Raw genomic sequence first — 27402 nt, 5'->3', positions numbered from 1 at the left:
ATGAATGTATGGATAAGTGTAATAGAAGAAAATTATTGATTTTATAATTCATTTCCAAAGCCCAGGAGACAGCTATCAGAATATTATTTTTACAAAACAAGAAGTTTTTCCCATTTTTTCCATTCCTTTTCAAACTTCTCTCTATGAGTTTCCCCTTTGCTATTTGCTATAAATCTTTGTATATTATGGTAGTCTTTTATTGTGTTAACCAATGCATTTATATTTAAGGAGCTATGAAGACAACGCATTTTATATACATATTGTTTAATCATAATGAGTATCTCATTATCAATTCTACCATTCACATTTTGTGTAAGAAATCCAAATAAATAAGAATTTTTATTGAAATCAAAAGGAATGATGAGTGCATCCAAAAGAGTTTCAAAACTAATAAGAAGATTCTGAGTCTCTTGACATTCCCATAAAATATGGGTAATAGTTTCAATCTCAGAATTGCAAAGTGTACACATAGGAGATACAACTATTCGAGTTTTAAAAAGGAAAGAATTTGTTGTCAGAATATGGTGATTTATTCTATACTGAAACCACTGAAATTTTGTATTAGCAGTTATAGCAAAGGGAAGCTTAAACATCTGATGCCAAGAAAAGTTACTAAAATCAAAGACTCTATTCCATTTCTTCTGTCCTGATGGAACGATGTTATTTTTTACCAAGATACTATAAAAATGTTTGGAACCTTTAGACTTTTTAAAGAATGGTTCTAAGTGTACAGGAATAAAAGGACATAATAATCTTAATTTAGGAAAATCTGGATTAGAGTTGAAATGTTTAACTGCAGAAAGAACACTGTGATATAGGAGAAAATTAGTCTCTATTTGATAAGTTTGAGTGAATTCTTGAACTGTATAAAAGGAACCAGAATTATAGTCTTTAATCAGGTCCTTTATATCAATAACTCCTTTTTTATACCAATCCTTAATGCAAATTGACCTTCTATCAATAATAATTTTGTCATTAAACCATAAGGGGGTCTTCAATTATACCTCATTTTTTACAAGCTTTCAAAACATCAGTCCAGAACTTGTTTTTACATTTTTTTCACATAGCTTTATATAATCTGAACCTCAATTTGCCATATGTTTTTAAAATTGCTTGCCATTTAGATGTACATTGAAATAATCTTCTAATCCAACCTAATTTGAGTGAGTCTATAAAAGTTTTGATGTTGATCATGTTTAACCCACCATTAATGAAGTCTTGAATAACAACTCCTCTTTTTACTTTATCCACTTTACTGTTCCATAAGAACTCATAAAGTATAGAATTCAGTTTACAAAGAAACTTTCCCTCTGGATTTGGCAGCGAGATAAATAAATGATTAAATTGTGAAACCAAAATTTATTTTATTATGTTTATTTTACCAATTGGTGTTAATATTCTCCTTTTCCATGATCTGATAAGTGATTTAAGTTTTGTTAGTTTTTTACGTGAAATTCAATGCCAAGAAGTGTGAAGTTTTCCCTACCCCATTGTAAGTCAAGTTCTGGAAGGAATTTATCTGAGCTAAAAACATTATTGCCAATCCAAACCACTTGAGGTTTTGAAATATTCATTTTTAATCCTGATATACTTGCATAGAAATTAAGTTCAGTAATAGCTTCCTGCAGTGATCTTTCTGTACCATCAAGTGCAAGTGCAGTGTCATCCGCATATTGTGATAGAAGTATAGGACAGTTATTAACATCAATACCCTTAATTTTATTATTGTTTCTTAGTTTTATAGCTTAAATTTCAGCACACAGAATAAATATATATGGAGCAATCGGGTCCCCTTGACAACAGCCCTATTGTGATTTATAATCACGGGTCATTGTTGTGGTTATAGTAAAACATTGGTTCATCCTCGATTCTCCAGGGGTTATGCAAAATTACGCTATCCGACCCCTGGATTATGTCATAACGAAATTGAAGGCGCTTACATATAACTCGCCACCTTGTGCCTTTGATGAACGTCAAAAGAATCTCGCTATCGCAAAACGGTAACATTGACCGGTTTTGAAGTCGAGTTTCTGTCCTCTGTAATCTTTAAAGGACAGGTAACAGCCTAGCAACTGGTCGTTTTTTTTTTTTACCTGAGGCCAATTACATAGCTAGCCGCGCGTGCCTTCAATTTTGCTTTGACATATTCTAGGGATGCAGAGAACAAAAGTGAGAGTAACCCCTGGAGTATCGAAGATGACCTTGGTTAAATAAAAGACAACGTTCAGTGAATCCGTGACAAAACTGTTTAAGATACCGGAAAAAATTATGTATAGTTTACCGGGTATTGTATAAATACTAACCAACAGGAGCGTTTTTCTATACCAGAAAATTAAATTTAAAGATTGTATTTTTGTCAACTGTTCTGTAAAAATATCAACCTGGAAAACGTTATCGATCCACTGGGAGGTGACATACTGCAATTATCACATTCCTTATTTGTTCAGAAACGCTGCAAAATTTGACTTAAGTAGTAGGTATGCACGAGTTACCTCCCTCTTAAAACTATTTCTAGCTGTAATTAGCATATATCATATTACGTACAGTTATCTTAAAGGAACTCTGCCAAGTTTAATGTTAATATAAAAAGATACAATATGTCTTCCTTTTGCTATGCTGTTCTTTTTATATTTCAATTCTTCATTTTGTTGTCGTTATTATTTTGCATTTCAGTGTTTTCATTGTGAGGTGAAGCTATGGTACGAACAAAAGCTTTCAAAGATGAGTGCACGGCTTCTTTGTGATACTGTATTTCTGTAATATTTCATCAACATTTGTTTTATAGGTAATCGGACTTAATTTTCAAGTAAAACAGTAGATTTCTTCAGCACGAGGAAAATCGGGCCAATATAGTTGGGTCATATTCACTAGGAAGTTTAGCCTTCCAGGTATCCCAAACGGAACACCTCATCAAATAAGTCAGATTATAAAAGATAACTGACAGGTTTCTCCTCATTTCAAGAAAGTTTTGGTACTTTTTGATAGATTCCAGGTATTTATTCTTTAGAATATTCTTTTGAGCAATATGTTTTCATTTTTAGAAATTTATAAATTTACATTGTAACATTTTCAGGAAATTATTCTATTTTACTATTCATTTTCTATTTTCTATTCAGACTTTAAATACGACAAAGAAGATTACACTTTATTGACAAAAGCGATACTATAATGAAATTTCCAAAAATGAAAGGGAGGTTCGAGCTTGACATTGAGAGAGAGTTAAAATGGTGAAAACCATTAGATAATATAGCGTTATATACATTGTCACAAAAAGATAAAATAAGTTAAAGGAATGGCATGATGGACATACCTAAGAGCAGCAGATTTTAAATAAAAAGTGTAAATCCTTTGGAATATTAAAGAAATGCTGTCCTCTTCAGCAGTAATGTGTTGGAAATTAACAGAATGTAATGAACAATGTCAAACGTACTCAAGCTGTACATATGTTTTGCACTGCTGATCTTCATCTGACAAACCGGTATGGATGCTAACTAAGTTATTGATTTCTTTTCCGATTTCTTCCCATTGTATTTTTTAATAATCTTTTCCATTGTGTTGAAACGTTTTTTGGTAAGATTTACAAGCGTTTTCTGTACTTTTGTTTTTGTGATTTGCAAACATATTCCTTTCCTTTCAGATGCCGCATTTTTTCCATTGCTAAGGAACTGTATAAGAATACATTGTAGTGTTTGTATTTTACCCCCCGATTATTTCAGGATGGTATGTGTCTGGATAACGCACGTCTTCCTTTGTTAAATAGTTTTGTGTATAGTCTTGTTATGTTAGGAACCTTTAGAGCAGGATATCGTATCGCGGTTTAACTGTAAATATACCCGAGTAAAAACCATAACCGCAAACTTCATACAACAAAGGCGACAATTATTCAAGATTTGACATTTGTCCCTGAGCTCTCTGTCATTATAACTTTGGAACGAAATGTCTGTCTGCTGTTTCATCAATGTAGTTCATCTGCATATGACCAATGCAAAGCAGCTAGTGTTTAGATTATCAAATACCTACTTAAAAGCCGGTCAAGGTTATCGTTACGCTGTCATGTGATAAATTTTTGTTATCTTTACAAGCTCCAACGACAAATCAACGTGTTTACCTGTGTGTTGTCGTTTACAGTGGCTACCGTTACTGACCTTGTGCATAAACAATAGTGTACGTTGTGGAGGGCGAACTCTGTATCAACATACCACCCGACCGCTTCCTGATGGAACAGGTGTACGATACTATCGTCGTAGGGGCTGGAATAGAGGGATGCTCCACGGCCTATCATTTAGCCAAACATGGAAAGCGTACGCTACTTATTGAGCAGGTAAGTAAGATATCGTTTTAACATACGAGAAATACAGAATTCGTTTATCGATAACGTCATCTAATTTATCTTATCATCCTACCTTCCTTTTTCGCTGTATCTTTCGCTGTAATATACATCGTTGTAAGCTTTTTAGCTTTTGGAGATGTCTTGATTATATTTCATTTACTTATTCTCGAGCATGTCAGCCAGTTGTTGTTTTAAACATATATGTGGAAGCACGGATAACGTGCCTTGATAGGAGATAGTATGTATGAAATACATATATATATTAACCACATTGTGTTGTATACACACACATGCATGTATATGTAAATCTTAAATAGAGCACTTGTACATGTATGCTGTGTCCGTCCTGTCTACACGATATTATAGATTAGACACGACTGCACACAAATAAATAGGTTCATATGATCTGCCTATGTTTTTTGTCCATATGATTATTTGCTCTATAATAGATTATGTCGGTATTGGTTCAATTGAAACCAATTGAGTATGATTTACGTTGTATTAATGTCATGATAATAAATAACAATCTACAACATGTGTAAAGCCCCCTATACACATTGTAAAATTACTTTTAGGCGCTTTACAACACATAAACAATGGTATCCCTATCATGAGTTATTAATATAGTAAATAAAACAGGCATACAATATGTCGCTGCATATTAAAGTTTTTATGCCACTGGATGATGTTTGCATTTATCGCGGAGTACCCGGGGCTGTTCAAGGTACATACCTAACTGATCATAATACATTATGTAACCTGTTACTGCGCGACATCGTGTGAGCGATGTAAGGTCATTCATCATAATCCCAACCGACGCGTAAGAATGCTACAGAATCTTCGCTCGAGGTGGAAATATCCTGATAGCAGTGTCTGAAAAGTATTGTTTACTTTGTGAAAGTAACAGTTAAATTTAATGTCATATGTTTGTATTAGAAATAAAAAACGGCAGTTGGAGAGCGTTTTTTTTGAAAATTTGAAATACATAAGTATTATGCCCCCATTTCACTTGCGTTGCGTCAGTGTCAATCAGGGTCGGTCAGTAAATGTTGGGCTGTCGCAAAACTGTTCGAGCATTTTCGAACATTTTCGAACACAAATGGCACATCTACGATTCATATCGGTCAGAGTTACGTCAGTATTCGGTCAAAATGGGCCGATGTCGGTCGGTGTGCGGCAATAGCTGCGTTGGTGGTGCGATGATGAGTGTCAGAGTTGCGATGCACTTGGATGCACATAGGACAGAAATACGTCGATGTGGGTTAGTGTGCGACGCAGTTGCGTCGATGTTACGCCATGGAGGGTCACAGAGTGTCAGACATGTTGATGGCTGCGATCTTCGTTGATTTAAAATAGTGTGATTTCAGGCCTAGGGTGGTCCAATCTAGTCCAGTCCAGGGACAGTATGAATGAGCAAGTACTAGGACTTTTCCAGGCTGATCTGATTGTTCAGCATCATGCCTACGTTCGTGCCCAGGCCGAGGTCCTGCAGGAAAGAAGGAGGCAAAGGTCCCGAAGAAGATATAGCAAGAAGCGGTTCTGGGTGAGGACCTGGTTAACAGAAGATGAGCGAGTCTCAGCCGGCCAGTACAACAACCTTATGGTCAAGCTCCGGAACGAGGATGTACAGTCGTTTACTAACTACCTGCGCATGCCTCCAGACATGTTCCAATTCCTGCTCAACCGGCTGACGCCTCGCCTCCAGAAGAAGGACACCAAGTTCAGACGACCTCTGGAACCAGGGCTGAAGTTGGCTGTGGTACTCCGGCACCTGGCTACTGGGGACAACTACCCAAGTTTGCAGTACAGCTTCAGAGTGTCCAGACACACCATCGCCAGCTTTCTGCCAGATGTCTGTCAGGCCATCATCGATGAATTTGCAGAAGAGGAGGTCCAGTGCCCCGTCACCCCCGATGAATGGAAAGAGGTGGCCCTGCAGTTCCAGAGGAGGACCAAACTTGGACCTAGTGCTCCTGTACCATTGTTTGAGATGGCTGCCCGTCAACCCCATCTTCTGGCCCTGCTCTTCCCACAAGAGGTCCTTCTCAGGTGTCTTCCTGTAGCTTTCATGGCGCGTGTTCCAGACTTGTGGGAACTCTCGGAGCCAGTCACAGACGGCTTGCTCTTGTTCGGGAGTGAGCACCACCTCTTCGGTCTTCTTTTTCTTCTGGGCTGGAACCTCCGTGTCATCTTCTGAAGAAGTTGCACCATTAAAACACTCGTCCTCCTTCTCAGCACCAACGTCTGCCTCCTCCATGGCCTCGGCTACAATATCTTTATTGCCACGTCCACACCCTCTGCTCCCTCCACCACGACCACGACCTCTTGGATGCTTCCCTTGCCCAATGATGGTTATCACCTGGCCCACACATTCAACAACTGGCTGGACCTCTACCTGGTGCTCGTCGTCTCCTGTTGGAGTGTCTCCGGGCTGCATCACGGCTTTGCCCTTCGTCTTCTTTATTGCCTGTCTTAACGTTTTTCTTGATTTCTTTGGTGGCATGATGCGTTGGAAAACAAATGTATCACTAGCCAATCGTATGTGGCGCACCCGTATTTATAGCAACCGACATTGACCAAACTACAACCCAAGCTGACCGAATATTGACGTAACACTGGCGCAGGCTGACGCAGCATGACCGAATGGCGACCCATGTCTAACCCCGCCAGGCAGTGCATGACGGTCCCTGACATTGTTTGCTGACTGAATGTGACCGAATGTCGACTCAGAGCAACCGACTGTGACGTAACACCAACGCAGAGAAACGCACTGTTGACCGAGTCTGATAAAACACTCGGACAGGCAGGGTTTCTCAGGGTTTGTGTTAGGTCGATGGGGGTTGCTATTCGGTTAGACTTACGTCACCTTGCGGTGAAGTTCGGTTGATGAGGGTTAGTACTCGGTCAAAATGCTATCTTGGCCTGTCGCAGCCGATTTTTATGCATGCTCAAAATTTGCCGGGGTCAGAAAATGTTCTCTCGGTCACTCTGCGTCAGTTGGGGTTTCTCGACGTCACCCTTCGGCCAGTGCTTGGTTGATATTCGGTCAATCTACGTTCCTGTCGGATGCTGTCGGATGGTGGCTAACCGACACCGACGCCGCCTGTCGTAGCCTAGTGAAATGGGGGCATAAAAGCAAGTTTGGAATTCACAGTGTGTTCAGTATAAAAACATACTATTGGTCAACAAACGTCCAGTATCAGGGGACTGTGTTCATTTCTAATAATATCGATGGATAACTAAGCTGATAACACTGTAATGCTAAGAACTATTACCATAGTTGTAATAAAATAAGTGTTTACATAGTATGTCCATGTACAATGTAGTTGTGACAATTACGAGCGTTCGCGTTACATTTGATATTATATGTTTGATAGTAAAGGAAAATGGCCATTTGAGAGAGTCTTTCTGAAAGGTCAAAATACATAAGTATGCCATCTTTTTCGTTTGAATGACCTCGAAGAAACATTGTGTGACGCTGATTGTATTCGTATCCTTAGTTCTGTTGCCACGTCGGCGTTGAAGCTGATCCCGACAGACGAGATGACGTGGACTCATCTTGGGTCCTGGAGAAGACGAAAGCATGTGTAGAGAAGAATTTCCCTCTGTTAGAGCCGAGTCCTGCTATTACAGAATATTGTATGTATACGGTACGTACATGTCATGCGCACTTACCAATTTACCTCCTCCTAGTGACAGAGATGAGGATAGAAACCTGAGAAATACTCATCTAGTTGGTAAGCAATAAATTATGTGTTGAAGCCAACAGAACGTAAATCTAACGTTATAAATAACTAATCTGGATAGGTGCCTTTCCCTTTTTGACAAAAAGTAAGCGTCGGAAAAACGTTGTTGCCACTAATTTGTTTACGTCTTTGGTTTTATTGTATATACTGCTATTTTAATAGATGCTTCCTTACACCGTTTTTATCGAGTAATAGTTCTCTATAGTATAAAAAAAAAAACCGGATATCCATAGCCGTGTACCCTCCTCCCCAAGAGGATAGGGCCAGAGCCCTATGTTGTAATCGACCCTCTAGTTTCCACTTCTTAGTGAGCGAAACAGATTCTTCTCCCTTATACTTAAACGCTTACTGGTTGGGAGATAACAATCCACGATACATTCAATTATATAATTTGTTGTTTTAAGCATCGGCACACTTTGCTATGTATACATGGTTTCATTTAGTACAATGTTGTTTTCTTGCTGTAGGCGAACACATGTACTCTACATGATGTTCACAGGCCTAACATATATTTCTATGAGTTATGTTAAATTGATTTCAGTGTATAGTATAGTGTTTACAAAATTCGAAGTTAATAATTATGAATTTAGAATTTAAATTCGGTAAACAGTCTCTCCTGATCATATCGTGACTTGACGCTACGTCAATTTGAAAGTTAATTTCGAACATATAGCACGTGACTAATCCCCTGCTCTGATTAATGTCCGGTCCACAGGTGACGCCAGACCACGGATACGTGCTTGATAGACACCCCGCATGGAACAATGTCGTCATCGGTGCTGGATTCTCTGGTAAGTAGCTCTATCTCAAAATAATAGTAGACTTGTAGAGGCCTTAAGGAAATCTGCTTCTAAGAAACCTGTAATTGAGCCTTGTTGAAACTGGAGTTAACGTGTTCTTCTGTTTAATCAGTAGTTAAGGCCGAATTTGAAATGTCTAACATTTTGGCCCCAAGCATCACCAATAGGTCCTAGAAGGACGACATATACTGTTTAATGCTGTGATTCGTTTACCAAATTATCCATTATCAAATTGCATAGGTGCAATCATATGTGGGTCTTGCGTCAACCTGTCACAGAGGCTAGATGTATGAAATTGTCTACTACTTGCTTGAAACATCGATAATTCCATACTGCCCTACATCAACTATGTCAATGTCTGAAGGTTTTTTTCTGTTGATTGCAGGACATGGATTCAAGCTGGCTCCGGTGGTTGGAAAGTTATTGTGTGAACTTGTCATGGACAAAACACCTTCTTATGATATGTCGCCTTTTAGGATCGACCGATTCAACAAATCGTCAAAGTTATAAACATAAATTTTAGGTGGGATAGTTCAATTAAATAAAGGTTAACTTCTGTCTTATAATTTATTAGTCCCCTACCGGTGGAACCGGGGGGGGGGGGCTATAGTTTTCCTCTCTGTCCGTCTGTGTACATCCGTCTGTGTACGTCCGTACGTAACACCAATGTTTGTCAGCGCTCTAGCGGCTTCATTCATTGAGGAATTGAAATGGAACTTCAAACAAATACAAAGGACCATAATATCGCGGACAAGTTCGAATTGCATGGGTGTTAGGTTAAGGTCAAGGTCGCCGTTACTATTTTTAGAAAACCCTTGTCAGCGCTCTAGCGGCTTCATTCCCTGAGGGGTTTTAATTAAACTTCATACAATTACAAAAGGCCATAATATCTCGGAAAAGTTTGAGTTTCAGGGTTGTTGGGTCAAGGTCAAGGTCACCGTTACTTTTTTACTTATTTTGATCAAACTTCACACAATTACAAAGGACCATAACATCCAAATTAGACACCAAAGGACACCATTTTTATAAATCGTTACAGTGCAATAGCTAGCGGCGTCCGGTAGGGGACATGTATTGCTTTAGCTATACTCAGTATGCTCGTTCCTATTTAACAATATACTTATCTGACAGCCAAAATCGTACTCCCGTGAAACAACGACATGTATTAACTCCACGGATGAATTTTTGTATTTATACTATGTTATATTTTTATATCCAAGGTGAGATACATGTAACTATCTATTTTTATCGGTATGACTAAAGTTTTGCCGAAATGTATATTAATGTTTTTCTTCTTGTGGAAAAGTGGAAAATATATTTGCTATACTTGAAATATTTCTAGGACCCATGAAAACATTGCCATTTCGTTGATCAGATATTTTTAATCTCAAATACCGATCGGATATTTAGTGTTCACCTGTTGTTGCTATTAAAATACATTCTTTGGTACGTGGAACAAGGGTTTATCAAGATTTAACAGTAAATGATTTACCGCCATAGACTTAAATTTGTAAAAACACAGACGCGATATGCAAATGAAAGTGTAATTTGTTTTCGAGAAAGACAATGTCATTTAACCCTTTTCAGTTTTCCTTCCTTGAGTGGCATATGTAATTATCTGATAATACTACTGTTTCTGCTTTGCATATATAATTCTCTAGAAGAAACATTCTACAGGAACAAGACGTTGGCGATCTCTGTATAGCCCCCTTGATATCTTGATTGTCCATTATCTAAATGGCTAATTTTGGGAAATCATTAAATGTTGATTTTAAAATGGGATCCGATAACATTAATGATGGGTTTCTCAATTAATTATTAAAACTATTAGCTGAAATTGTAGACAGGAAGAAAATAAAGCCAAAACGAAACAAATCTATTTTGCTTAATTTCCAACACCACATTATATATTCATTTGAACTTTTGCCTATTGTTACCCCAGGATTTGATTGAGCTGTCGGACAAGAGATACGTTGTACACTTATAGACAGCCATAACATCCAAGTTTAACACGTTGGACAATAGCTGCTAAAACCAGACAAAGTAACCGGTTGAAAACCCCTCATCAATTCGGTGGGGAGTTAAGTACTTCTAGATATCTAATTGTACATTGTAGAATCTAATCGAACAACGGATCCAAGGGAACATTCGTGAATATGTCCAATGTTTAACTAGAATCTTGTTATTACAAAACTTTTAGGGGGAAAACCTACAAACAAACCACATATTAATCGTGTTAACCTATATAGCACTACTGTAAGTGAACGATACTGGTACACTCTCAAACCAACACCTATCTCTTTAAACTCTAACATTCAGTTCAATTTGATCGGCTTTATATTTTGTTGAATGTTGTCAACGGAAAATATTAAACAGAAATAGGCATATTGACCATGTTTGTCTAACTCAATCAAAGCCTATTACAAACAGTGTTGGTGGCTAAAAAGTCTAGTTGTTCAATGTTTTCAAATAACGACACTGAAACAACGGTACAGTTATGATAGGAACGTTCTAATTAACAATCGCACTAGAAGCAATAACAAAACTGTACATATATATTATGAAAAAACTGATTATACAAATAAGTACAACAGTAGTACACACGAATTAGCAATAATTACATGAGCAATACCGTGAAGATAAAACTGTCCATTACAACGATCTGTAGGAACGGTTATATACCAGTTATATTGTTAATAAAAACTGTCAATATTAACATTGAATAAGCCACAAAACAACTAACTTTATACTTTAATAAATATAAATCGACGAGGTTTGAACGCAATTTAACCGGAAATAGGTCGTGTCTTGTATGGGAATCCTTCCAGTTGCTATTGTCGGCAGGGTCTCCCTTACCACTAGAGTAAGCGTTGAACTACGACACAATAAAGTGTTAGCAGACGTCATCGATTAAGTTTTTCTTATATAAGAAACAGATCAATCGGAAACAACTTGTGGATTAGAGTAAGATAGAAAACAAATAACCTTCTATTGTTTACGGCGTACAATAAATTCGCATTACATCTCATAAATCATTGTCGTCCAGGACATAATATTACACTAAACAAACCTCAAACAGTTTTATTCTCCTTTGTGGGTTTTACCTTGTCGATCGATCCATTTACTATCTTGATCATTTTAGCCACATGTGTATTACACACTTAGTCGTGTGAATTGAAAATATTGTCTTCTTCCGAAATGATGCTTTGGATATTTACAGAATGTAAAGAACAATGTCTCTTTGAAGAACCCGTATTGATTTGATGGTTACAGAGAAATGTTTTTTTTTTTCCACCGGAAATTATTAGGTTCTTGATAATCTTTTTCAATGTTTTGCAACGTCCATTTTATAAAGTTCCTGGCGGAGATTTTTTATTTATTCATTTTAAATATGGTTGTATGTTTTTGCTTCTGGCAACCAGCTGTTTTCCACTTTTGAGAGAACTGTTAAAAAAAAAATCAAAGTACTGTAAGCCCTCAAGGAGACGTTAGTCAGAAATTTGGACATGGAAAATAATGAAATGTAAAAGTAGAAATTTGAAATAAATCAATTATAGATGCCAACACGATTATTGATATCATTCAAGAGCAAGTACTTATTTCTAAACTAAGAATTACTAACCATCAAAGTTACCCGCTTATCAAACACTGGAACTTCTGATAATTTTCAACTGGAACTGTCGCCAGGAAGGCTGACTATAACCCCAGCTCCCCCCACCAGTCTGATTCCCACTCTGATCCAAACACATTATTATACATTATTGCGGAATGGAGAAAACAAGTGCGCGACAGCCAACAGATTGTTGCGCGTCGTTTACAACAGAAGATTTAAAGTCCAATCTTCGAACATAATCAAATGATACACATGTTCATATTATACATAATAACATTTCCGATAAAAAAGTGATAATTTATTTGTGCTTGGCTGTTGTGAGGATGTTTCCTTGAAGTTAAAACGGATGTCCTCATCCGTAACTATTATCTCGAAGTTGTCTCCCTTCCAACAGTATTTCTTTTTATAATTTGATGAATGTTCATAAAGATTTTAAAGTTAAAAAAACAGCGTAAACTGAAATGTTAACAACATTACCAGAATATTTGAATTATATGATATTTGTATTTCTTGCATATATTATATGAACGAAGTGATACAAAGTTGTCTACCTAGCATTTTCAGTAACAGAAGTTACCACCAGGGATCGCAAATTCCGTATTTCCGCTAGAAAGAAATTACTGACGTCACGTCCGATAGGTGATCTCAGGACGGCAGGCGTTATTAACGCCTCCGTAAAAAATGGTATAGATTGAATCATACCACATGATTGCTTAAATATTTTAGAGTAAAAGTTTGTGGTCCCGAATATTTTGAAGGGTTTAACTCTCCAACGCCCTTATTTCTTAAGCTGTTAATTATGTCCCCTCAAATGAAATGGGGAACATATTGGTTTTACTCCATTTCTTCTTATTATAATGATTATTATTATTCCGCCGTTAAAGGTTTCCGACACATTAATGAAACTTTACACAAGTGCTCATCATGGTAACGGAATGTGCAAATGACCTTTCAATTTCCGATCGGTAAACAAAGATGGCCGCCACGGCCTCGATTGGTCGTGATTAAATATTGGTCGAGTTTGCTCAAATTTGGTATGTGTGTGTATTTTGGCACTGCGAACATAGTTGCGGGGGTGTTTGGAGGACATCATTTATGGCCCCAATTACAATTAGTACTTTTAAGTATTTAAGTTTTGTCTGGATATTTTAACGTCTTTTAGAACAGAATACTATATTGCTGGTAAACTGTTAATACGCACAGAGAAAACAAATTCACGCAGAATGAAGTCGACAACGTCGATACTTGACTTTAATCCTGCTTGAGGTATCTGTCCCTCTACGTTATCTCACATAGACCAAATATTTTCTGCTGTTTCAACGAGGTTTTCACCAAAGCAAAGCAAGCAAGCTTTTTCCAGAAAATTGATGTAAATCTAATTATCCATCGGAAACTCTTTTCCAGTATGATTAAAGAGAAAACAGTTTAAAGCTTCGTCTATAATACGCTTAACCTTGAAAAACAAGATAATCGAGCAGCCCGAAAAACCAAGAATGCGGTAAGAAATCATAGGGCTAATTTATGAATTATGAATGAAATGTTATTATGAAAATTTAAGTTGGTGTCCAGTAGCGTTATCAACAGTAACAAAATTGGAATGGAGACTTGTTATATCCGTTATTGTTAGAACCGGAATAACATGGAAATATGGCTGTTATTGTATATTCAGTAGGGCATTTGTCTATTGGTATTTGAAGCTTATTATATATTGTTGTGTATGCGAACCAGAGAGTTTGACGTAAGGACAATTGGCAAACGAACAAAGAGAGACAACATATATCTGGCATATACCATTGCGGTGGGTTTTGAGTAACTCTAGTTACCTCGTTTTACATGTAGTGTCTAATTGGTTATACTCCAATGGGTTATTCACGAATTGCCAACGTATAACCATTAATTTCTACAATATTCAAGAAAACGAAATAAGTAAATAAGCATAAGCAAGATATTCTATCGTCTCAAAACCCTGCTAAGGTTATTATTTATTAAACCATATATATTGCTTTTTGAGTGGTTAAGAGTTAATAAGTACAGATTTTCCTCAAATCCTAAATTTAATTCATTCTGGTCTGATTTGTTTTTTTTGTTAAGTTGTCAGCGGCGAAACATCTTGCAAAGAAATAGACATCTTGACTACATATTTGAAATACATTGTACGATCCCCATGGAAACAATGAGAAAGTTACAGGGCAGTGATATCACAAATCCATTCGTACATTGTATGAATAGATTTATGTTTTTCACGTACCAATCAGCAATATGTATAACAATAGTATTCAATGAGGCCATGGTAACGTCTATAGGAACAAATAACTGTAAGACAAAATCTCATAAACTGTTTTTATCAATAATCCGAACCGTCAATATCAATAATAAATAATAATAAAATCTGTTCAGCCAAGGCTAATATCTACCACAGAATTCTAAAATTTATCAACGATTTATAGAAAATGAAATAGAATAATTTGATTTTTTATAACATAATTGTACGTTTGCCTTAAATATCGTTAACATTATAAATGTGATTTTTTGAAACGATTTAAGCAGAAGTAGGTCATATCTTGTTCGGGAGTCTTCCCAGCCGCCATTGTCGCTAGGATCTCTCCAACCACTGGAGCAAGCTTGAAACCATGACCTAAAAGATTGCAACGGAGAATTATCAATGACGTTTGCTCCACATAAATCTGAATTATCCTGTAGATTCGAATAAGATAGACTACTAAACTGATATGCTCTACCTCACACAATAAACCTTACTCATCATATCAAATGTCACATCTCATTTAACTTTACTACATCATCTTGCACAGTAGCAGTGTGCTATTTTGGCGCATACTTTTGTATTTTTCACAACTATCCCTAAATGTATATCCTCTTTTAAGCAGATCAAATTCATTGATACATGTATGACAGTTCAAATATATTTAACATATGCTCATTAGAAGTGCTTGTCATGCACAGTCCTGTACTACTACTACTAATAATAATATACAACATTTGATATAGCGCCCTATCTAGCTAAACTAAGCCTCTCTAAAGCGCTTTACAGTACATAAATATTAACTTTTTACAATCAATACAATTAGCATATACATTAATCAATACAAATTTGAGGAATTCGCAGGAGCTGCCTTATCAGGCGCTAACTACTAGTCATATGCCACCTAGCTAATATCTCCCTATGTGTTGTTTTTTTCACTTTTCACGTTGGTTTTTGTTCGAACAATTGATGTCTTAATATGCGTAAATAGATAACATTACATAATTCAAGTCAAAATACAATCAACATACCGGAAAACCCAGCACCTATGATGATATTGTTATAAAAGGGGTGACGGTCCAGCACGAAGTCTTCGTCCGGGGTATTCTGAAAATGAACATAAGTATTGGATAAACAGAATCCTTCCTTAAAAAAGGTTTCAATAAGTTTTATCACTTTGAAGACCGATGAAATCTCAGATTCTGTGTTTTTATGTATGTTTAAGTGTGTTTACCGTGTATATACACGACTCTGTAATCACAGGATAGGGTTCAAGGCCGGGGATGTGTTCCTTTACGTATTTTTGTAGGGCGTCCTCCACCCAGCGATCGTTAGCTGTATCCCGATAGTCCGGATCCACAGTTGGGCCGTAGTGTAGACATACCTGCCAGATATATACATACTGTATAATAATACGTAAGCTGAACAGCAATTTATACCTAGCTTTACATGTCCTAGACATACCTGGTATACGTATGTTGTAACATGTATATATAGGTAATGATAAACGGACCATCGTTTTGAGTATTGTCTAAATACAGAAAAGACACATAAGATATTATGAGCAGCTTCCTAGCACTTCCATCTTTGTGACTTATCACCAAAGAATGATAAGTCACAAAGAACATAGCGCCAATGCCGACTGTGAAATTTGTCAACTTTCAAGGCAATCTATCATTTATCGAATTACTCATAATAAATTAAAAACACAGATAATATAACAGTAAATCAGATATCCAGTAAGCAATATTGGAGCCGCAGATTGACTATAAGATAATTATTCTATAGTTAGCCTTCTGCTACCAGTCGGTACAAGGAATATGCTTAAACATTAGCATAAGCATACAAATCAGTAAAACCTTAAGATGAGTGACCTCAGACGTAATGATAACAACACAGTTTTCATTCAGTAGTGGCAAAAAGCTTCTACCCACTGGAAGTGGTGTCATGATAAATCAACGAACAGGTAATAGGATGCTGCCATAGTCATATGACACATTCTCATGTTATAATCATCCTAGTCATGTCAGTAAACCATGTTACAGTATAGCATTACTATATCACAGGACAAGTGGGTTACCCATGTATGACATCATTAGTAGGCCTCTGAGTTGATCTGTCCATATCTCACCTTGACCAAATCAGGATACTCGTCACACGGGACGCCGTATACAAGATGTGGACCAATGGCTTTTAGTTGTGAAAATACTGGGAAATGTCGCGAACTGAAAGTGCCTGGTGTTTTCTCTTTCCAGTAGCACACCTTAATTTTCTGTGTCTGAAACCGTAACATCATTAAGTCAGTAAGCAAGATAAAAAAAACCTACATATTTGTTAAGTTTTGGTACATAAAGAATGGAGATTTAAGTTATTTGACAGATAACATCATGGTTGGTGTCATGCAGAGTATGGAAAAATACGATACACACTATAGTTACACTCTACTGCAGATACTACCCTGGAACAGCGTGTGCTTTGTAATTCACACATTATTGATATACGGTCATACACACATACGTACTGTACACGCAGATAAAATGTAAACCGAGCAGTCTTACCTTTTGCCATATACCTGTTAGCTATCAGGTGTATTCCAGTAGTGTTATGATAAATGTCAAATCCTCGATGAATTCTCATCGGCGATAAACTCCATGCAATTCACTACGTACGTGTACATGTGCTAGTACTGTAGCTGATTATACAGTCCAATTATTAACAGTTATACAGTCACTGTTATATTGTGCAGCATGCTTTGAAGAATAAAAAAACCCGTTTAAAACATACCAAACGGAAATTAAATACGTATACGATGTGCATGATTGCACTCGAGCCTTACTGGCGGTTTTCATTCCGTAACATTGACAAACCGATCTGACCATTTTGCACATATGTGAGTGTTTTATCGCACAACAGGTTGATCGATTGTTAAATCCCACAGATCTGCGCACGATGTATATATAAATGTGCGTACGGTAAATGTGATGCGTTGTGCGATCACATAACTGTACGTAGTGAAATCAATGTCTGATAAGGAAGCTACTTATATACTTTGTAAGCTCACTCTCAACTTAATTAATTTAATTTTGTATAGCAATCTCTTGTACATGTACTGCATTATGTAATTGTTTGACATTTAACCTGTGAGTAAAAAGAGCTCTCGGAAATAAAGAAACTGAACTGCACAGATATATATGACATGGCGTACCTGCAGAGGGACATCTAGTCCTAGCTTGGTGAGTACTTTCTTGGCCCACGGTCCCACACACAACACCACAGCCTTTGCCTGGTACAACCTCGCCTCAGTCTTCACCTTGATCACCTCTCCTGGAATTATCTCTGTCATTTTCTCTCCATCATGCAGCAATCCCCCCAACTTCAGGTACTGGTTCTGCATTGCAATAAACAATACTCATTGGGCTTCTTGTTTAACATATATAACTATGGTCCAATTAAACACATAGTAACTGCATGGCTATCCAAACATTATCCCTAATACAAAACTAAGATATCTTTTACATTTCCTGTTTTCAGAACGAACTGGGTTTGTTTCATGACCAAAAACCCTATCTATACATTTTCCTTTTTTTTCCAAAAGACAATCCTGTACAAATTTGGCGAATGTCCCCTAGTGATCAGAATACGAGCCTGCCTCGTTTGCAACGAATTAAAAACGTGTTATCGGAGCCTCTGCTTGTTGCTCATTCGAGCAAATGTCCTAATATCATCCCACAATACTTAGTGCCATTAAGCGAGAAATGGAATTGATGAAGAATTCAGAATAATATTTGAGTAGTCTTGAGCGTCCTCTCCTCAACAGAATTATTTATATCACGACAGTTTTCCCTCTATACACTACAGTACCTGATATCAATTTCCAAACATGGGGCAACTGTTTTACATAGTGAATGTTGGTGTCAAAATCATTTCTGTAAACATTCTATAAGAATGAAATGATTTGTTTTATTCTTTTTTTGTCGCCGTAGAAAAATAAAAAATAAAATAAAAAAAAACATCTCGCCATCTACTAATACCATGCTAAAGTATTCATGGATTCGTTGACCTTCTTAAAAATACACATTTTCATGCATTATGGTAAACACTCCCTCGTTAATGTATATTGACTGGAAAATTATTTAAACAGCATCATGCTTAAAATGCAAAGTAACTGTTAAGCCTTACTTGTACAGCGGTAAGAGCCCTTCCGGCCAGTAAAAGTCCCGCACTGTAATCGACGACAGCGCCACCTACTTCCGAAGGATAGGAGAGCATGGGAAAAGCTTTATTGAACTCTTCGTAATCTAACCTTCGGAAGGGAGTTTTGTTTTTGCGGAGGCAATCGGTTGTCTTATCTAGATATTTCGTCCCCTTTTGACCAATGCATAGCAAGCCAGTCTGTCTAAAATTCAACTTGAATAATTATTTACAATTCATATCACGTCTTGAACTTAACTGAAACTCTTCAGGGCTGTGGCTATTGAAGACATATTTTGGTGTATATAGTAGGAAAATTTAATGACGTTTCACTAGATAAATGCAAATTCTACAAATCACACGAACTATTTTACCACTATTTAACAAAAAGAATATAGTCACTCTTGCTGAGCAGAATAATGAGAGGTCGTTCGTAGTGTGAGACTTGAAGCGTAAACTTATTAGATGCTTGATAAGAACAGACGTAGGCTTGTTGAATGGGTTGATGCTAGGTCGTAATGACAAAGAAGAGGCTTTGTTTAATAAGATGATCACCTGAATAGTGTCTGGCGAGACTGGTCTTCAAGTTCATTCCACATTCGGAACGCCTTGGTCATCATCTGCGTATAATATTCAAGGTCTCCATATGCACTCCGAATCGTTCGAGATTGTCCGTGGGAACTCCCCCGACTGTGGGGCAGTGGGAACTGTAAACAATAGACTCAACAGTGAGTGGTACAATGTAACTGCTGTCATACCTGTATGGACAAATTGATGTTTGATTTCCGAAAATGTAGTTGCCTTTTTATTTTTTGTGCCGATCAAAAATAATACACGAATTCCACTCGGTTGAAATAGATAAAGTGAAATTGATCAAAATACTCCTGTTAGATGAACTACAAGGTTTGCCTTAGAACCAGAGTATTCACATAAATAACACACGGTACCAGAGTTAAAAGAGAAGCTAAACCCTACAAAATAAGTACTTATTCACATATACAATGACATAATTGTCAGTGATGCTCTACAAGTGTTGTTTTTTTACTTAACGCAAAAGTGACTTTTGTAAGCAAACGCGAATCAATCATGCTATTGGAGATCATAAAAGAGACTCATAGGGAAATGACAAACTATATTTATGATAGCAGTGACCTTGACGTTTGAGCTAATACAATAATACATGTATGTGGCAAAATACGATTACAAATTAGGCTTTTGGAGTAATGAGAGCCAATGAATGACTGAAAAGAGCAAAGCAAAATGTCCCTTTCAATAAAAGTGAAATGTGCAGCACATGAAATGACCTGTTCAAGTAGAAGCGTCGACTTGCCCGTCCTTTTGGCGTGGTAGGCGGTGTACGATCCCACTATCCCGGCGCCAACAATTATGACGTCGTACACTAAGTCCTCCGTCATGACGTGAATAGAGTCGTCTTTGTTCCTGCTGTTTAAGAACGCCCCGTTATCGTTCGTTAACTTTGAACTGTACAAGTAAATAGACGAGTGTTTTATACAGATAACGATTGATACATAACAAATAATCCACAGATGTGTGATTACTGGATACGCCAATGGTCTATCTTTCCGTATACGAAATAAACATGTACTAGATAATTTCTTAATGCTAACTTCTTATTATAGCATAGTGGATAAGAAAATGGTTAATGTGGCTACCTTCTTCTTGTCGATATAAAATAAACTCTTCATTGCATCATCCTTTTTCTGCTTAGTAAATTATGATACTTGATGGCGGACTTGTTTGTTTTCTACGTCTACACTGCTTTTTGTACCCTTCGCCGATATTGTCGTCTGCTAAAAACGTTCTATACTTCTAGATATTCATTGTCTTCAAAACGCTTGAGTACCTACCACTAACCTACTCTATTTTACAGGCGTTGAGGAAGCATATTTTATTGCCTTAACATACCGTAACGACTGAATAAAATTTCGGAATTTAAGTTAACCGTATTCGAAGGAATTTGTCGCTTTGTTATGAACGGTTGGGTAATATTCAATAGTAAATAGCCTACCTCACAATTTAGTTGGTATTGTCCCCCGCAACAGCTCTTGAGTGTGTGATTTAACTCATATTTAAACGAGTTTTCCCTGTATATATATCCCAACAAACAGTATGTTAATAATTCAACCGTGATTAAGATGGCAGAATAAACGCAGTCATGTAAAGACATTTTAGATAGGTTAATGTTCATTCTGAATTAATGCAGTAACACGAATACCGATTAAACTAAGGGTTGTGCAGGGAAATTATTTCTTTCTCTTCGACAAAGGATACGGCAAATTAAGGGAAGGCAATATTTTTCGTCAGTGAGCGCTGAAAGAGTTTCATTTGGTATTGAAAAGGGAAATTGAAAAACAATGAAAACGTTATTGTATATAGTACAGAATACTTCCCATTATACAATATTACCACCACGCGGATCACGAATTTGAGCAAAACCTGCGGCAGCTTCAGTACCCTTCGATGACATATGAACGAGTATTATGATCTGATTTCTGACATGTACTTCCTAGTCCTGATATGGTTGAATTATCTTCTTTTTTGTGCGTTGTACAACCTCAGTTGTATTCCTCATTGAGGTATATATAAATCATACTGCATAAATGTTTTTATGTTATATAAAATAAGTGTTTTTGCTTGTTGTCTTCGTTGTATTCTAATCAAGATATAAGGTGCCTTGATACGCATTGTGTTAGTCTAATTTTGCATTTTACATGTATCTATTTATCTAGTTATTTTTGCTACAGCTCCCGAAAATCCCTGTCACCCGTTTACATGCGGAAACTAGCTATTGTAAACTTGGATCAACCACCATGAAGCCTACATTCTCCGGATGATCACTGTTGCCCCAAATTACGATGTATACTTGTCGTAGTTCATTCGGTACTAAAGACCGTACTCTGAATATCATGCTTTCCGTTATATATATAGGCTGCTGACGGACACTTTGATACAAAGTGTTTCGCGAGATGCTAGTTGGTGAACACTTTTGACAAATTCTATGGTCATAATCATGATCTCATTTGAGAATTGTTATATATTTTTGTGTGATATGAAGGTCCATGTTTTGATTGTGTTCTGAAGTGAGCATTATTTCGTCACTAACGCGGCTTTCGCTCTGAGGAAGTGATATTATTAGGATTTGAACTAGATTTACATGGCCAGTATCGTCGACGAAAGAGCAGACGCTTACCCTTCCGAAACACCTTGGTTTTTTCTACAGTTTTGTTGACGCTTTCGTGTTTTGTCGTTTTTCCCCACAACTTAATGTCTCATTTCAAAGGAGCTACTACAATACCTTACGTTAAATATATCCGACAGCCAATTCCCGGCACCAGCTTGTCCTTAGGTAGAAACCAGTCATCATTTTCCCTGTCGTTGCTGTGATGATTGTTTAAATCTTATTAGTTTGGGTGTTTACAATGAGACACGGTATATCAATAACTGTTTTAAATGGCCAATAGTTTTACCAGCTTTGAAATGTGTCATCTGTTCAAGATTTTAGAGCGTTTTGTGATCTTGTTTTAAAAAAAAAAAAATCGACTGTATGTATGCAGCGGGTGTTTTTCATTCGTAAACTCAGTTATTGGTTTGCGTTTTAATGATAATTTATTACTTTATTTTACTCCCTTGTATTTATGAAACTGGATTACCCAAAAAGAACAAGATCAGGATTTTACTGATATGATTCCTTTCCTCAAGTGATGTTCTCAAAATCCGGATGTGTTAAAGGACTAAATACAGTGCCTTCTGAGTAATCAAAATGGGTCCTTGTTGACATGGTTTGCATTGAACGAAATGTACAGATATCTAACTTGTAAAATTTTGGTAGATCTTAATATGTGATGACGGATTAATATGGGGTCAAAAGTCAGGGGAAGTTCCGTCCCACTTCACTGGTTTGGCTTGTAAACTTCCAATTGTCAAAATCAGACGCCAGTAGCACTCTTATATGCCATTAAACCCGCTAACATGCCTTTTGAAGCTTTTCTCTGGTATGTTTCTATGAATCTAGACAGTTGTCACTAGTGTTGAACGTCAAGTATCAGCTATTAGCTCAAAAGCTTAGTAATAACATATAGTAAATGATTTGGTTGTGTGAGTTCTAGAAAAGGCTACTATCACCAATATTGGCAAATTTACAATTTCTACAAAAAGCATGCAAATATTTTTGAGTTTGGAAATAAAACACGTCGAAGTTTTTATACAATTACTGGAGACATTAGGTAATTAAATAAAACAACAGAATACCGAAGAGTCACTGAAGCCATGGGTTACAAATTAATAGCACGGAATAATTTACATGAAGACCTTTGAAACATTACAAGGATAGTAAGACTAGGTGTGCAGAAAGGTAGTGATTTACATGAAGACCTTTGAAACATTACAATGATAGTAAGACTAGGTGTTCAGAAAGGTTTGATTTACATGAAGACCTTTAAAAAATTACAAGGATAGTAAAGACTAGGTGTTCAGAATAGTAGTGATTTACATGAAGACAAATTTAAAACATTACAAGGAAAGTAAGACTAGGTGTTCAGAAAGGTAGTAATTTACATGAAGACCTTTGAAACATTACAAGGATAGTAAGGCTAGGTGTTCAGAAAGGTAGTGATTTTCATGAAGACCTTTGAAACATTACAAGGATAGTAAGGCTAGGTGTTCAGAAAGGTAGTGATTTTCATGAAGACATTTGAAACATTACAAGGAAAGAAAGACTATGTGTTCAGAAAGATAGTGATTTACATGAAGACATTTGAAACATTACAAGGATAGCAAGACTATGTGTTCAGAAAGATAGTGATTTACATGAAGACATTTGAAACATTACAAGGATAGTAAGACTAGGTGTTCAGAAAGGTTTAATTTACATGAAGACCTTTAAAAAATTACAAGGATAGTAAGACTAGGTGTTCAGAATAGAAGTGATTTACATGAAGACAAATTTAAAACATTACAAGGATAGTAAGACTAGGTGTTCAGAATAGTAGTTATTTACATGAAGACAAATTTAAAACATTACAAGGATAGGAAGACTAGGTGTTCAGAATAGTAGTTATTTACATGAAGACAAATTTAAAACATGACAAGGATAGTAAGACTAGGTGTTCAGAATAGAAGTGATTTACATGAAGACAAATTTAAAACATTACAAGGATAATAAGACTAGGTGTTCAGAAAGGTAGTGATTTACATCAAGACATTTGAAACATTACAAGGATTGTAAGACTGGGTGCTCAGAAAGGTAGTGATTTACATGAAGACCTTTGAAACATTACAAGGATAATAAGAATAGGTGTTCAGAAAGGTAGTGATTTACATCAAGACATTTGAAACATTACAAGGATAGCAAGACTATGTGTTCAGAAAGATAGTGATTTACATGAAGACATTTGAAACATTACAAGTATAGTAAGACTAGGTGTTCAGAAAGATAGTGATTTACATGAAGACATTTGAAACATTACAAGTATAGTAAGACTAGGTGTTCAGAAAGGTAGAGATTTACATGAAGACAAATTTAAAACATTACAAGGATAATAAGACTAGGTGTTCAGAAAGGTAGTGATTTACATGAAGACATTTGAAACATTACAAGGATAGTAAGACTAGGTGTTTAGAAAGGGTATGAGAAAGTGATACAGAGTCTGGACTACGTTCTTATTGTTAACAATCAATACACAAAACTAAAAGCTATTCTAACATTTAGTTTGTTGATTCAGTACACTGTCACCTTAACTATTATAGTCACGTTTGATCTTTCTAAATTTTCATTAAGTTGGTAAGCATGGACTATGAAAAAATATTTTTAGAAAATTTCATCTGCTTAAAGTGACAGTGTTCACATACCGTAAAAGTCATCGAAACGTCACATAGAAACTCTTATTGGCTGTGTAAAAAAGGGTTTTTATAATTTACATTTGATCTGTTTAAATAACATACTTTTTTACCACAATCAGTTCCCTTATACATTATAATTAATTTCAGTATGCTTATAACACATTTAAACGCCGACACCGATGTCCTAGGTAAAAATATAGACACAGCTGTTAAGTACAAATGTAATATTCGCTTATCGACATTCATGAAAACTCACGCTTGAATAAATTATTGTCAAATCGATTCGACATCCATACTAATGATTACACGTTTGACGCAAAGACTGGTTAGTTGTTCTGAAACTTGATGAATATTTAATGATGGCGTACAGATAGCCACGGTGATATGAACACGGGTGATAAAGGAGACGCCACCAACATGGAAAGGCAGAGAGGTGAATAAAGAAGATGGCGATCCTTTCTCCTCGATCCTACTTGGAATAAAATGAAATTGTGCGGGGTTTAAACGATATAATCAAAAGTGCCAACAAGAAACCACTCCCATGACCCCACATATTGGGAGCGCATTCATTGGAGTTAGATTGGTGGATAACATATTATGCCAAGCTTATATATATATACTTACAGTAAATCATTGACCTTTACGGGATATTTGATACTACCTATCGAGTGAAACACGACATTGTAAGCTTACAAGCGAGTAGACATACCTTCTCGTCGTATTCTCTCCTTCTTATGATATGACGTTTTATGTTTTCGTCATGGTGTTTGTTCTCCCCTTAAAACTACCACACATTGTTATGTTTATTTCAGGTCGCTTGCTCTATGGTTAAGGTCATCGTCACTTTTACAAAAGCTTTGTCGTATAGCATATATCGACCTAAATCGCAACTAAGGCCCGGACAGGTCACGAATCATGAAACTGTCTTCACTCTTAACTTGTGTTTCATATGTCATCTATATCATCTATATGTTCTATATCATCTGGTCCAAGTAATAAACACAATGTGTCATATACACTAGTTTGCGTTGAACCGAAGATTTAAAATATGAACTACTTATCGTAAATGTTTTGTGTCTGAAATATATATTTGCTTTAAAATACTATTAAAATGTTAATAACCTGGGTGTTTTGAACGAGTTCCTATCTCGGTTAAGGCCAATAACCCTTGTTCGCCTAGTAAAAAGGACTTTCCAATAATTATATCATTATTGATACATTATGTACTGACTTGGTCATGTAATACAAAAACAAACCAAACAATACATTTTATTGTATCGATACTGTAGAACTATGGAAGCAAAACATCACATATAATAGATAAAACATGTAACATTCCGTACATTTCGCTTTAGGGGGGAAGTATGTTGTTAATTTTGAAGGTTGGATTATATATATATATATTGATCTTAGGAATGATACATGCAATAACAATAATGCCCAAGGTGCTCCGAATGAGAAAGGAAAGTTATCATCTCATTTAATAATACCGTCCAATCCGTTCCATCCAATTGACTTGTATCATCTTTGTCAATAAAATTTGTTGAAATGAAAATAATACCGTCTCTATCCGATACATACTTGTCATCACATGCATCCGTCCTCATTATTAGCGGCTTAAGTCATCCTGGTTACTCCTGTTCTGTCCGTAGTGAGTTCCCCGACTGTGGTGTAGTGGGAACTGTAACCCACAATACGTAGCTACAAGTCACTGTTATGTAGGATCTATCCTAAAGGAAAAGAACTTGTAACAATAAAAGTGGAAGTTTACGACGATTTGTTGTAATTACCTGTTTAGATAAAAATGTCAACTGAGCCGTCCTACGGGCGTTGAAGACGGACCTGACTACATCGGCCCTCACCACGTCCAGGACATAAAACCCTCCGCCATGATATGGATCGGGTCGACTCTGTTTACGGTTGGTTTGCAACGGAGTGAGCCAATATAAGTAAATGTCTCACACTACCGTTGTAATAATCTAGTGTGCACAGTGCATTCCGATGGTTACACACGAGTGGTTTTCTGCATGATGTATGCACCAATCGGCGTCTGTATTACCTGTGAGCGAACTAAAATATTTTTGCTTATAAAACTGTGTTTTGCAAGAAAAAGACTTTCTGAATTGATGTAATCACTACTTTCTCCATTTTGGTTTCTACACAATATCAAGTTGACCCGAACCGTTAAGGAATGTTAATAGCACTTGTAGTTGTATTGTGTACATGTACAGTTTTTAAAAAGTGTACATGTACACAAATGTCTTATATTGTAGTTGTTTTGTGTCGGCTGCTATCGGCCATCGTAGGTATCCACTTAAAATATACTGTATACGAACATGTTATAACAAGCCGTCTAAAGATCTAGACCGATAGTGTATAATAGCTATGCCAATTTACGCTTGTATATATTACTCACTAACTCAATGATATGACAATATATTTGCAGTGTCTGTCTGACTATCCTGTAATGACAAGGATGCATTTCTCAATGAAATCATAATGTTTGAACCTACGTTAAACAAGTGTCATTACGACTAAGCAGGAATTGACAATGGTATGTGTATGAGTTTTCTTATAAGTTTCGTTGTATATTATAATTACAA

The 27402-nt window shown here is 36.5% G+C and overlaps 1 protein-coding gene and 1 long non-coding RNA gene across 11 annotated transcripts; one reads left to right on the top strand and one right to left on the bottom strand.

Annotated features, from left to right (window-relative positions):
- The first annotated feature begins 5032 nt into the window (after positions 1-5032).
- LOC110460749 lies at positions 5033-12615 on the top strand. The gene is made up of 4 exons (XR_002464055.1): positions 5033-5054; positions 7831-7980; positions 8792-8867; positions 9262-12615. It is a non-coding gene; the product is annotated as an uncharacterized LOC110460749 (long non-coding RNA).
- A 2200-nt stretch (positions 12616-14815) lies between these two features.
- LOC110460728 (peroxisomal sarcosine oxidase-like) lies at positions 14816-26930 on the bottom strand. 10 transcript variants are annotated; one of them, XM_021513819.1, is made up of 11 exons: positions 26590-26917; positions 26381-26500; positions 22262-22339; positions 20245-20422; positions 19496-19647; positions 18929-19145; positions 17955-18137; positions 16881-17027; positions 15984-16133; positions 15781-15856; positions 14816-15124 (listed from the first exon to the last, which is right to left on the bottom strand). In XM_021513819.1, the coding sequence occupies exons 2-11, from the start codon at positions 26404-26406 to the stop codon at positions 15003-15005; spliced, it is 1329 nt and encodes a 442-aa protein (XP_021369494.1). In that variant the 5' UTR covers positions 26407-26500; positions 26590-26917; the 3' UTR covers positions 14816-15002. The 10 variants fall into 10 exon arrangements, with proteins under 10 accessions (XP_021369494.1, XP_021369493.1, XP_021369498.1 ...); XM_021513818.1 differs by having other exon boundaries at positions 26381-26480; positions 26590-26916; XM_021513823.1 differs by lacking the exon at positions 16881-17027 and having other exon boundaries at positions 26381-26480; positions 26590-26930.
- Positions 26931-27402: the final 472 nt, after the last annotated feature.

Source organism: Mizuhopecten yessoensis, unplaced genomic scaffold (assembly GCF_002113885.1).
Source record: "Mizuhopecten yessoensis strain PY_sf001 unplaced genomic scaffold, ASM211388v2 scaffold10477, whole genome shotgun sequence".
NCBI classification, from domain to species: domain Eukaryota; kingdom Metazoa; phylum Mollusca; class Bivalvia; order Pectinida; family Pectinidae; genus Mizuhopecten; species Mizuhopecten yessoensis.
The sequence above is the reverse complement of the archived record's forward strand: the minus strand, read 5'-3'. Positions and strand labels throughout refer to the sequence as shown.

Excerpts from the sequence above, each read along its gene's own strand:
- LOC110460728 (XM_021513819.1), bottom strand. The coding sequence starts at position 26,406 with ATGAGGACGGATGCATGTGATGACAA. Across the intron at positions 19,146-19,495 it reads TCTCGCCAGACACTATTCAG|ACAGACTGGCTTGCTATGCA; the intron begins GTGATCATCTTA and ends GTTGAATTTTAG. Across the intron at positions 17,028-17,954 it reads GACTAGATGTCCCTCTGCAG|ACACAGAAAATTAAGGTGTG; the intron begins GTACGCCATGTC and ends TTACGGTTTCAG.